Source organism: Chinchilla lanigera, unplaced genomic scaffold, assembly GCF_000276665.1.
Source record: "Chinchilla lanigera isolate Chin_1 unplaced genomic scaffold, ChiLan1.0 scaffold00161, whole genome shotgun sequence".
Classification (NCBI taxonomy): domain Eukaryota; kingdom Metazoa; phylum Chordata; class Mammalia; order Rodentia; family Chinchillidae; genus Chinchilla; species Chinchilla lanigera.
The window spans coordinates 304,982-318,235 of record NW_004955562.1 but is presented as its reverse complement, the minus strand read 5'-3'; the positions used below and the strand labels follow the sequence as shown (position 1 = coordinate 318,235).

Sequence of the window (13,254 nt, the reverse complement as noted above, 5' to 3'; positions counted from 1 at the left end):
TTCCTTCCTTCCTTCCTTCCTTCCTTCCTTCTTTTTTGGTGCTGAATACTGTATTTTTCTTGATCCCAGCCTGCAGGCTTTAGGTATGCCCAGGTCTTTCCTTCTGTGACCCACGTTTCTATGCTCCTGAACTTTGGGACTCCCAGGGGTTTTTTTCATCTTCCTTTTTATGCATTGTGTTTAGGTGTTCCCCCAATGCCTCGTGCAGTCAGTCATAGGTGAGGCTTTTTCATAGGTGGCTCGATCTAGAGTGTGTGATGCTGGGATTGAGTCATGGTGCAATGCTAGGATTAAGGGTGTGTGACTACTAAATTAGTCTACTGATTGGTTTGGAACCCACCCTAAACCAGGTAGCCTAAATAGAATATAATAGGACAGAAAGAAGTGCCTATTGTCACTTACTGGTTGCTATTTCACTGCTGGCTACCTTCTACCTGCCTGCTTGTCTTGGACTATTTCTCCTCTGTGATGCCTCTCTTCCATGCCACCATGCCTTCGGGCCAGTGACTATGGACTGAAACCTCTACAAACTGTGAACCAAATAAACCTTTCCTCCTTTAATTTGGGGTGTTGGGTGTTTTGTTTCAGCAATGACAAAAGTAACTAAGAGAATGCTATATACACAACTTGTTACCTACATTCTTAAACTTCAGGTTGCTACCAAGTTTAGGAAAAATTATACTCCAGTTTTGAAGGAGCTCCTACATCTCCCATGGGATATAAAATTGAGAGAGCTAGGTTCCAGTTTCTGCTCTACCAAATACTGAATTTGTAACCTTAGGTCACTCACTTGCCCTCTGCTATCCATTTTCTGTACTGTAAAGTGGGAACATGGTTCTCTACAAAGCCCCTCCCCGCAGTGAATTTTCCCCTAATAAATACAAACCACACTGACTCTTCATTTTCCAGACCCTCTCAATACGGCACTTGATGTGACCAAAGATGCTGGCATATGATAAGATTCATGTATTTTATTTCACAACTGTCTTTGTTGCAAGGGTCAACAAAAATTAAGAAGTAAAATAAAATGTGTCGCCCATAGAGAGGATTATTATCACTCAGTACACTTCTCTTTTCTGAAGCTCATAGGATCTGGAGGCCCATTTGTGACCCTGGGTGAGGGGCTGAGAACAGATGCTAGTTTTGCTCTTTTTACCTGGGCTGCTGACCTGGAAGAGCAGGTGGTGCAGGAGCGGGCTATGCCATAAGCCAATTGCAGGCATCTGATTCTGTGATCCGTTGCTTAGATATCCCCACCCCCTTGCCCTTCTCAGCAAATGTCTTCAGTATTTTTCTGTCCTCCTGAGGGCTCCAACTCACTCCACCTGCTGAGGGGGGAGTAGTGAGGAACAATGACTCACTGAGCTCCCAGAGGACAAAGATGAAGAATTTGAACAACTACCAAACTGTTTAGTTCTCAACTCCTAGCATATCAGTACCCAATTCTTCACTTATTGAACCTTCTTTCAAATTCCAACTTCACTACCAAGTCTTGGATGATTCTTCTGGTCCTCACATCAATCTCTGCTTATCCAAGTCATAATATGAAAACTAATATTTATTTTAATACACAGTTTTTACTACTTAGCAGTGACCTGTACTTGCTTTGAATGTTATGTGTTCTCAAAGAAATTATAGAATTATTGAGGGACCCTTCTACTTTTCTAGCTTACCCAACATCAGCCTAGCACATAATAAAAAGGTGATGAGTTGAGCCAACCAACTTATTGAATTGGAGGAGGAAGTTATGGAGAAGTTTTGTAAGCAAGAAGAGTTAACATTTACTATTTAGTAGATACCAAGCTGTATGCTAGATGTTTCACATGCGTCATCTCATGGAATCTCCATATCAGCAGTGCTAGATTTATTATTAGTCTCATTTTCCTTAGAAGAAAATTCAGACTCCAAGAAGTTATAAATTTTGTCAAGGACAGCAACATGATAAAGCATCTGAATCTAGTATTGTTTGATTCTAAAGCCCATAGTCAAAGACTGGTAATAGCTTGAATGTCCATTAGTAAGGTGTTGATTAAATAAATTATGAGATGCCCATGTAATAAAATATGGTGTCACTATGAAAAAGGAATAAGGGTATTATGGACTTAATATGTAGCAATATCCAAGATATATTTTGAAGTATGAAAACCAAGATGAACTAGGTGTGGTGGTGCACGCCTGTCATCCCAGCACTAGGGAGGCTGAGGCAGGAGGATTTCTGTGAGTTCAAGATCAGCCTGAGCTATATAGTAAATTCAAGCCCAGCTGAATTACATAGTAAGACTCTGTCTCAAAAAAGCAAGATGGAAGACAGTGTAGATTACAGCCCACCATTTGTACTTTAAAGTAGAATGTACACACACAGTTGCTTGTATACATACAGAATATTGTTGGAAGGACACACCAGATAACACTGCTGGCCTCTGAAGTAGACAGACTTTTCATCACTGTACCTCTTGAATTTTGTCTTCAATTCTTTCTACAAAGTAGTGCCTGGGGATAAACCTTGGAAAAGTTCAGGGTGAGAGGAAGGGAGGCAGCATGCTGTTGATTGAATTGGGGAATGTTTAGTGCACTAGCAACTCACCCTTGCACCCATTCCCCAACCCTCTTAGAAGTCAACCTCCACTACAAGCAGCTGCAATGTTGACAAGGTCATATCTTTCTAGGACTCAGAGCCAAAAGGAGTAGGTAATCTCTAAAACCTCTAAAATGTCTTCCAGCTCAAACATTTAAGTAACAGAAATTCAAGACAGTGATTCTAGCACAGTACATCTGAAATCTTAGTCTCAAAGAAGGGCTTGGAGATTTTGTTTTGTTATTTCTAACCAAACACACACACACACACACACACACACACACACACGCACCCTATTTCCATTCAATTTGCCAACTAGCTAGTCTTCGTGGAAGCTCCCTCAGTGGCCATTGAAATGCTTATTCAAAACTGCTATTGCAATCCTCTATGAAGGCCACAAATCCTTCTGTGGCCTCTGTTCTCTGGGGCTATCCTGTTTAGAACACTGAGGAAACTGGCTCACTCCAAAGCCGAACACAAAGGAGCAAGGCTAAGGCTCCTTCTGTGCATAATGTCCCCTGGCCCAGACCTTCTGACCCTAAATATCCCTTTCCTTCTTCCTCACTACCTGCAGGAGAACAGAAGCTCTGTAAGAGACCCTAGGGAGGAAGTGACACCCTAACTTCACTCTTCCACCCCGCCCCCCAGCAAATCCTACTTTAAAAAGAAAACCTCAGTCCTTGACTCGGAGGTTTGTAAGCTTCTGCCAAGTGTTGTAAGTATTTCAACATGCCTTGTTTCCTTGAATGTATATGACCTGGGATCTAGCCCCTCCTCTCTCTGAGCTCTAGGAGAGCTGAGGAACAAAGAAAATATAGCCAGACCTTAGCTACAGGACACTCAGGTCAAACTGCTGAAGAATTCAGAGGGGAGACAGAGAAGAAATGGAGTGGGAAGTTGAGAAATGGGGAGGAAACATTCAGAGAAGAGGTGATTCCACTTCAAGGGACTGGAAAAGGACAACAGTAACAATATCAACCACTTCACAATTTACAAAGATCTATCACATACACACAGCCTCATGTGACCCTCCACAGCCCTACCAAAGTAGATACTTTTGTCTTATTTTCTAGATGAAAATACAGAAACCCAGAAAGATCATGTGTCTTGTTCAAGGCTAAAACAACTAAGAAGAAACAGTTTCTCTGGTCCTTTTTGGATTTAAAGATTGTGAGCCTCTTGTACACAGACTGGGTAGAGTGAGATGGGGAGTTAGTTAGAAGATTATGCCTTATTATCATGAGACTGCCCGTCTTTTGTTTACTAGACCTCTTCTTGGCCACTGCTTTATCCTTAGTCATAAGGAGACTCAGAGGCTATAAGAATGAAAAACCTCTGCAGCAGTTTCCGTTGGTAGTTGTCTCTACATCTGTGCTATGCATTAGATGCTATCCAAAAGTAGAAGTGTTAGACTCACACTGCCTGGGTCCAAATCCTGGCTGTGCCACTATCTGCCATATGAACTTCCATGCTTGTCTGCCCCCGTGGAATGGTGGAAGTAATGGTACCTACCTCATATGGTTGTTGAGAATTAAACTGAATTGGTACATGTAAAGTGTTTTGTAGGATGTCTTACACAGAGTTAACCTCTAAGTGTTAAACACATGTTGGTGAGAGTTATTATTATGAGTATCCCTACTATTATTATTACGGTGCTTGGCAGAAGAAAGGAGCTAAATGACAAAGAAACTGCACTGTGGAATGTAGCACAGGCAGCCATCACTGAGCTGTGTGCTTGATATTTTTCCCAGTACCTGGGAGGACTTATAGGAAGTCATCTCCACTCTTCTGCCCAGTTCCCCTTGAGATTAGTGACAACCCCACACACAAGGGGCATGGGCCATGAATAGAAGAAGCGTTCTTTTGTTCGTGAGAAGCTCAGTGATCTGAACAAGTGGCTGAACACATAACCTCAATCTCCTAGGCACCATGTTCTAAGCAGCTATGCTAATTGACCCGGACAGACATCACACATCCAACTGTACACACAGACATACAGGTCTGAACGTACTGGTGCATACACATACATACCCTTAGAGTCTGGGTAAGAAGGTGGGCCGGTAGATCCACGTGGGCCAACAGTCTGTTTAAAGGTTGCTTATTTAGCAACATTTCCCTTCCCCTTTTCCCTTCAGGTGCATAGAAGTAAGAGAAAAACTAACCTGGGAGCTTCAGTCCCTCTTCTCCATCCTCCCTAAAGGCACTTTTTGACTTTAGTTAGAACTTGAGTGTCTTCTTTCTTCTCTGACCTCTCTAAAATCAACTGTGCAGGATTTTTGGCAAAAAGAATAGTGGTTAAGGGCTTAAATAGGATTAACCAGAATGCCTGAAATGAGCAAAACTCAATCTAAAATTTCTGAAAGTTTCAGCTGGCTCAGGAGATGGGGGACAATGATGTTGCATATTTGAAGAGAAAGAGGTCCTAGTGACATGGATGTTTGCTGAGTACTGTTAACTAAGATCCTGTTATATTGTCTTCTGGGCTGGGGTCCTTGGTCTGTGAAAAGAGGAGGAAGTGACAAAAAAAAGGATTTAAAACAGTTACTATCTTACTATACAAATCTAGGGGTGATGGCTTCCACACTCTTGAGTGTTCTATAGAAAGTCACCCTTCACTCAGAGATTGGAGAGCAAGAGGGAGGAAAAGGAAAAAGGGGAAGGGATGTGGGATGTCTAGGAGTGGGTCTGAGACCCCTGCTGGAGTTGGGCCTGTGCAATATCTTAAACCCCAGATAGTCTTCTAATTGAGCAGTGGAAAGAGAGAGGGCAATATCGGGAGGAAAGAGGGTGGCACATCTAGCAAACATGTTAGCAGTGCACTGTGAAACTAGGAGGAGGTGAGAAAATATATGGCTGTAAAGCAATCACATATTTTCCTCTCCCGCCAATCCCTGGAAACTGGAGCCAAGTCGAGGATAGAGGAGGGCAAGGCTGCCAGGATGAAGAGGCTACATTTCCTCAAGGAACCCAAACAGGTCACATTCCCCACCCACAAGTAAATGCCAAGTGATTTCACATTAGCACCCATAGCTCCCACATTCAGAACAGGCAGTTACATGTCCCTTGGCATATTCTTCTGTCACCCCTGAAACCAGAGAGGTCTGTGGTGACCTAAACCCTCTTGCTATTAACTATTGTGTACTAGAAGAGACGCAGGATGAAGAGAGAATGAAGGCAGAAAAAATATGCAATAAATATTTCCCAGTCCCACAGTAAGGGTAGCAAATGGGTCCAGGCCAAGAAGTACAACCCAAAGTGCCCATAATTTCTCTGTTACCTTCACCTAGCAAGTTTCCTGGGCCTCTGTTACATTAAACCTGACTCCATAGTCAGATGAGAAAAGACTACTTTAGGATGGAATACTCACAATGTATGGTTTAGGAAATATTTGTGTGTGTGTGTGTGTGTGTGTGTGTGTGTGTGTGTGTGTGTATTGGTATGTCTATATGTTTTAAGAATAAAGCCTTTTCTCTAGGATTTATTCATTCTATCCCAGGTGAGACAGTTCCTTTCAAGATAAGGAATACTGCTTCATTGTTCACATAATCTGAAAAGAGCTAATGATTCTCTCTTTTCAAAATGCAACCAAACAAAATGATACTGGCAGGAAACGCAGTGCAGTCTCCTGGGAAACTAGTCTGTTCAAAGGTTGAGATGGTGTCCTTTATGTATTTCTGAAAATGTTGACAGCCCAGCTATTTATTCTTCATGAAACTGAAGTAAATCTTGCCAGTGACAAGAAAGTATACATCCAAGGAAAAGAAGAGAGAGCTCTATGTCTGCTACTTAATTGTCATACTCTCAGCTAAGCCTTAAGGGAAGCTGAAGTTGATCAGGGATTATGGGCCTCCATCCAACAGAGCCTTCTCCAAGATCACAGGCAGCAGCTCTTCTCACCCCCACCACAGTGTGATATAGGCAGCAGCCCCAAGCTAGCTATAAAAATGCCCTGCTTAAAGCCCCTTAAAGGGAACCTTTGTATCACATGTAGCAATCTTGGTTTACTCTCCAGCCTGAAAGAAGAACAAGCCAAGGTCACACTGACCATGCATTTCTGAGAAATGAGAACAAGCCATAGCAAATTAAATTTTGGGAGGAGGGTCCAAGCCTAGGCCCGAGGAAACACTTGTTTAATGTTTTTGAAGAACAGATTCAAGCACTGAGAAACAGCATTATATAGACCCAACCTGCTAGGCTGCAGCAAGCCAAGTCGAGGGAGTTCTGTTAAAAGGTCCAGCTCTCTTCTAAGCGGACCACTGTAGAAGAAGCAGATGTATAGTCAGACTTGCCCTTACATGCTGGGTAAAATTTTTTAAGTTTGTCTTTTTAAATATATTTATATTTCTGTATAGCACCATAGTCTTTAAATACAAATGACATGGATAGCTGGAATAGGTGTATTGCTGATGTCTGTGGTTTATTGAAAGGAACAGTCAATGCTTAAAATTTCCTTTTTTCTCGATCAATTTTGCAAAACTGATCTGAAAACAACAATGTGCAGTATAAGAACCATTGTTGAACTCCTACCATCTTGTATGGTGAAGCTCTACATCATTTCCAATTTTTTTTATTACCTGTTACTGTCTTTGACTGTTTGATCAATCTTACATTCTTATGTCTGGTGAACTGAGCAATTCTGTTGAAGTTTACAGTATGTAATGTAGCACCCATTGTTAATTTCTATCATTTTGTTTTGAGGGCATGTATCATTTTTGTTCTTTTGATTTTGTCTTCATTGTTGCTGTTTTGTTAGTTTTTTATCTTTAAAATAAAACAGTAAATACAAATGGCATGAGGAAATGGTATCAGCAGGACTTTGCTAATTTCCTAGTTTACTTTCCTAATTTTCCAACCCTTCCTCACTCCCATCCAAGAAGCTTTACAAATTTTCATTTGTCTGAACAAGTCAAAATTTACGCTAGGAGAACAGTAGCACATAAGATGTCACACAATTCTGGAAAAGTAAAATGGCAGAGTTAGAAAGTTCATATAGTCAAACCCTTTCATCTTACAGATAGAAAAACTGAGACATCAAGAACTGAAATATCTGCTCAGAGTCACAGAACAAGTTAGTGCCTCAAGACACGAACCAGGCAGTGACTCTTAGTCACTGCCTAGCTAGCATCACTGAGATCACCACCTTGGGGGTTCAAATTTGGCATGCGGTCTTACTGTCTTCAATTAAATGAACATTTCAGGCCACTGGAGAGTGAGCTAGGAATTCAGCTTTAACAGATACTCCAGTTCAAAGAATCATCTTCCTGTTTGGCTTCCAAGTGTCCCAACCTCTCATGTTCATCCTTCCAATATGAGTCAAAGTCACAGCTTGGGGCCAGGTTTGGTTGAGGAAGAGACAGGGGAATGACTTGAGAGATATCTGGCCAATGACCCTGTGGTCTGAAACTCCACATCAAACTCTAAATCAACATGATCTAGCTATGCTGCATAGTAGACAAAAGCCTTCAGTTAGTTAAGAGATTGGTAGCTTTACTCAAAAACTACCTTGATCCCTAAGCCAGCAATTTAATGGTAAACCCAGAGGTACTGAGCCAAAGATGGGGAGGAAAAGATAACTACTCTGCTGCTGGCTCCACACATCCTTGGGACTCTTGGTTCTCCCAAACGTACAGTGGACCGTTCTTCCCCATGCCTAGAAAATTCTGTCTCCATCAGAGTGTTCCATCAGCCTGAACAATCTTATAGTAGAGCGAACCTTCCCGACCATTGTCCCACACGCTGGTAATCACAGCCCTACTCTTATCTTCCCTCTGGAGCTTGCAAAAGCCATGCTTATGAAATGATCAATAAAAAATGTCTCTCATCATATTTCATGGTTCAGTGTTAGACTGGTAGTTGAGGTGGAAAGTGCAGGGTAATGAGTTTACTCTGGAGCACTTTCAAAGACTTCAGTTTGGATCCAATGTTAACTCTCTCCTGCCTTATCTCTTGAGCCCCCAGCTCTAATACCACCTGGCCCCCATTTAGGATTTCAGTAGAGAGCTAGGGGCCACCAACCAATGCCATTTTTCTTGTCTTTCATCTAAAAGGCTTCTCTGTCATCCCAGGAAACCATACTAGGCATATATTTTCCACAAAATTGCCTAATTGCCTCCAGTCCTATCTGCTGCTTGGTCTGGGTTGAAGAACTCCTAAATTCCTCATAATCTCTTCAAAAATATAGCCTCATTTCTCTTGATGTTTTCCATTTTTTCTATAAACCAGACTTTAGTTACTTGCCTTCCTCTCAGGAACCTTTACCTATCAATAGTCCCGGGCCTAGAACACAGGGAAAGTTGGCTTCCCTCAAAACAGGTAAAGACAAGGCACAAAATCTACTGCTGCTGACACACAGGACTGTACATATCACAAAGTCTGCAAAGATTGTAAGTTGTATGTTCCAGTATAGCCTAATTCCACTTCTCTCCTCCCTTTTGCAGCATTTTCCCTAGCCCAAAGACTCCCTGATGTGGAGTTATCCTCTAAAAATAAAACCTAGCCTTTCTCTAGGTCTCCCATACACTCTATAGAAGTTGGACCTATTAAATCAGTCAGTATAGCTTTAGGGCTACTATGATGTCAAACCTAATCCCAAACAATCTGGGTGGTGGGGTTCCTCCAAACACTAAATTCAGAGATTTTTTTAGAGACAGGAATCATGTCAAATATTAATAGAAATGGACATATCATCACATAAATAGAAATGGACAATGCACCGATCTCCTCCAGCACCCTCCAAATGGCTATTGGGCAATAGTGATGGATAAAGACAAAAGCAAATTTCTATTAGCTTTTTCCAGTCTTGTGAGACACAAGGGCAGTGGCATATAGGTGGCTCGGAAATTTTGAGTAAACTGCAATGTAGGCAGCCAGAGACATTTGGAATCTCAAGATCTAAATGCCGACTTGGGAAAGCTGAGTGTCTCAAGAAAAGTAGTGCTGAGGATGAAATTTTTCTGGGAGTTCCAGAATATGGTAGGGTGTTCCTGGCTTTTGCAAAATAAAAACCTGAGGTGTTCCTGAGAGACTCCAGTATCAAAATTAACTTTAGTGAATTCAAGATACACCACAGCAAGGACCCAAGCCAAAGTATTCTGAGACCCTGGGGACATACCAAATTCCTTCTGTCCTTTCCTGACCTATGTTCTCCATAATTTAAGCCAGTAACCACAACTCTTCAGTGAACTTGGTCCGTGTCAGAGAACACACCAGCTACACCATTGCATAGACCACTGCCGCCTTCCAGATGCACTGTGAGGTCTTGACCGGAAAGTCTTAGCCAGCCCTCCTCCTGAGTCCCCTATGATCACCTACTTTGAAGTTTGTTCCCCAGCAGTAAATCTCTTCCTGGTAAAATAGTGGTATTTCCAAGTTTTATTACATGCTTTTTAAGGCCTCAGCTCCAGGCCTGCTGGTAGCACATAAACACCAGGGCCTAGCTTCAGCGCAGCCTCCATTTCTTACCTTCAAGTTTCACCCAGATTCGCCACTGACTCCAAAGGCCAACAGCCTGCTTTCAACCACAGAGCAAGGCTCAGCAGGTGTCCCACCTCCCCAAGTAGTAACCCAGACAACAGTCTGAGGCCCTACCCTGGCTGCCTTCCCCAGAGCCCCTGAACTGTATCAAAGCAGGGAAAAGGTAGTCCCAGGCATTAGTATGGCAGCAGCCTTCACCTCAGAAGCTGTTTCACACAGTCCGGAGAGCTCTCCACTTCTCAGGAGGCCTGGGTAGTTGTGAGGCTGCCCTTGACAGCCACTACACACTGGAACTTTCTTCAAGTGGGACCTGCACACTGTGGGAGGGCTAAGGCTCCAGGCCCCAAGAGCCTCAAATCCCCTTTTGGCAGGATAATACAGGGAAGTTGCAAACTAAAAACACATGTCCATGGTTGAGGATGGTGCAAGAGGCTCTCCAAAAGGAATCTCCAGCTGCGTGCCCCACAGTTCAAAGATTCTATGTTCACTTACTGTCCAAGCCCCCTCAGATGGCAGGAGTATGTGTTGAAGGTTGGCAAGAGGAGAGAACCTCTGGGCTCAAAGGCAACACAGAGAAAAGCCAAGTTTTCAAGCTTCGAACATGGAACAGTGGAGTGCTTACAGCCATCCTTAGAAGCCGCTAGCGGGAGTGGGACAGAGGGTATCCCAAGCCCTCAACTCAGTCCTAAAACCTCTCACCAGAATTGCTAAGGGGCTTCTCTTACAAAGCGAGATGGCTCTTCCCACTTTTCCGAGCTCTCAGGCCCTCTGAATGAGAGAAGCCTGCATGCTCAGGGTGTTGTGGCCACTGACCTGGAGAGAGAAGGCTATGCCCCGCACCTTGCTAGTCTTAGGGAAGCAGATAAAGTCAGCACCATCTAAGGTGGGAGTGGCAGGGCAGGCATTCCGACTTCAGTGAATATCGTAGAGGCACCGGGTGCCTGGGAGGCCACCGGTGAGATTGGGAGTGGTGTGGAGTGAGCCGCAGAGCCCAGCTTGCCTGCCGCCTCCTCCCCTTTGGCAGGAGACCGCGGAGACCGCCTCCCAGCCGGCTTTGGGGCTCTGCTCAGAGGGCACCAAGATCTGCTCGTTCCCCCAAGGCGACAGAGGATAAGCAGGCCTGCCTGGGCCGTAACCACTGCAGTGAAAGAGACACGCTCACACCTCCACTCACACTCTCTCTCCCTTTCTCTCCTGCAGACATACACGCCTGCCTTGTATTTCCCTGTAAGCGAGGAGTCCCCAATATTTCTAAGGTGTTTTTGACAGAAAACACCTCCGCTCCACCAAAGGAACTGGGGCTGCCGCGAAGATCTGCAGTACAGTGTTTCTCTCAGAGCCCGCCCACCTCCCAACTCTCCCTAGTCATTGACACCCCCCCAGTCGTGCAAATATTTTTCTCCGTACACACACAAGCAAAGTACTTCAAACAAATCCAAAAGGTGAGTCTGGGTTTGTCCCAGAGCGAAAAAGTTCATTGCTTGCCTGTGATCAATAGATGCCCCGGTTCCCACACCCGGGACATCTTGCCCCTAGTCTCTGCAGCAGAGGCTGCCCAGAGCCCAGGAACCTGCGCCCTAGCAGGGCCATGGGCAGAGAGCGAGGGAAAAAGTAGCAGGGGCGCTCTGGAGAGGCACTTAGGACCAGAAGGTATGGGGGAGGCAGCAAAAGCAGGCACCCCTGCCCAGAATGCAGAGTGGGGTGCTTGGGGCCACTCACCTGCTTGGAACTCCACTTGACGATTTTTCTCTTTTTCCTCCTCTAGCAGCATGGAGTAGAGGATCCCGACCGAGTTATGGATGCCGAAGATGGAGCCGTTGCACCAGGTGGCAGCGAACACGACCATCCAGCCAAAGCCACCTTCAGGAGGCTCGAAGCCACGCACCGTGCCGCGGGTCTCTACTGTGGGCGTGGGGTCGGGTTCATGCACCGACTCGGGCTCAAATTCTAGCTCCGGCAGAGGTGCGGGGTCCGGCAAGGGCTGGGGCTCCGGTGGGGTCACTGGCACAGGCACTGGTTCGGGCTGAGGCTCTGGCTCAGGCCCTGGCTCTGGACTACCCTCCCGCTCCTCTTGCTCGTGGTCTGCCTCCTGCCAGGGCCCCTTGGCTTCCTCGCTCGCTGGGCTTTGCAGCGCCATCGCGGCCGGGGGACTGTGGTTGCTCGGGCCGGAGGAGCCGCTGTTTGGCTGGTACTTGTTTCTGCTGCTGCTGCTACTGCTCCGAACGTTGCCGCCGCTGCCGCTGCCGCTGCCGCTGCCGCTGCCTTCTCCTCTAGGCTCTGCGCCCCAGCTGGCCAGCCCGTCCCGCGACAGACGTCCCACGAGCCTTCTCCTCCTCCACCACCCCTATCCAACCCCCCTCCTCCTCTCCCCATGTCATCTCTCTCCTCCCCCTCCTCCTCCCCCCACCTCTTCCTCCCTCCACAGGCAGCCGCTACAGCCTCGGCTCTTCTCCCTGGCCCTTCCTCCTCCTCTTACTCGTCTATCTACTGTAGCCGCCGCCGCCTCCCCTAAACTCTTCCCAACTACTGAATCCTGTTCTTGTCCAGATGCCCAGTACAGGAAGAATTAAAATAGGAAAAAGAAGCACAAACTACCCCGTTGTCCTGCCCTCTCCTCCGCACAGGCTCTAGAACCGGCATTGATCAACTCTGAGTCTCCAAGGTATACCCTGCTTGTTCTTCGCTCCCATTCCCTTCGCCCTCACAAGCAGCTTGCAGCCGAGGTGGCCCTGGGGACCTCAAGAGCAGAGCTACCCAATGAAGGACCCCACCCTGCCTTCAGGAATCCCTACGTCCCCACTTAGGCTTGAAGGGGGCGACCTGGAAGGGACAGCCAGGGCTTCGGACAGAGGGTGGGCACAATCCCCTGGAGCCCCTGGCTCGGCCTCTCACTGACCTGCGCACCCTCCAGTCTCCCCCTACCCCCGCCCTTCCCGGCAAATCCTGGCCGGGCGGGGAGGGAAGGAGGCGACTTCTCAGGGAGGCCCGCCCCTCCGGGCAGTCAATCAGGGCTTTGTTTGCGCCAACCTGAAGCCCAGAGGAGCCGCAGAGGGCCGGGTCTGGGCCGGGCCAGGGCAGAGTCTGGGCGAGGGGCCGGTCTGGAAGGGAGGGAGTTTCAGTGGCACCCTAGGGGCCAGGGCTCAGGCCGGGGCAGGAGCTGGAGCTCAGTTCTGCCTTCTCTTGGCTCCGTCCCGGGCTGGGGAGAA

The 13,254-nt window shown here is 46.2% G+C and overlaps 1 protein-coding gene across 1 annotated transcript in view; it reads right to left on the bottom strand.

Moving 5' to 3' along the window:
* Nucleotides 1–12,386, bottom strand: part of Slc16a2 (solute carrier family 16, member 2 (thyroid hormone transporter)) — a 149,915-nt gene extending 137,529 nt beyond the window's left edge. The window contains exon 1 of the mRNA XM_005413081.2: nucleotides 11,768–12,386. Coding sequence (XP_005413138.2) covers nucleotides 11,768–12,185 — 418 coding nt within the window. The 5' untranslated portion in view covers nucleotides 12,186–12,386. The remainder of the gene's footprint in view (nucleotides 1–11,767) is intronic.
* Between the last annotated feature and the right edge of the window lie 868 nt (nucleotides 12,387–13,254).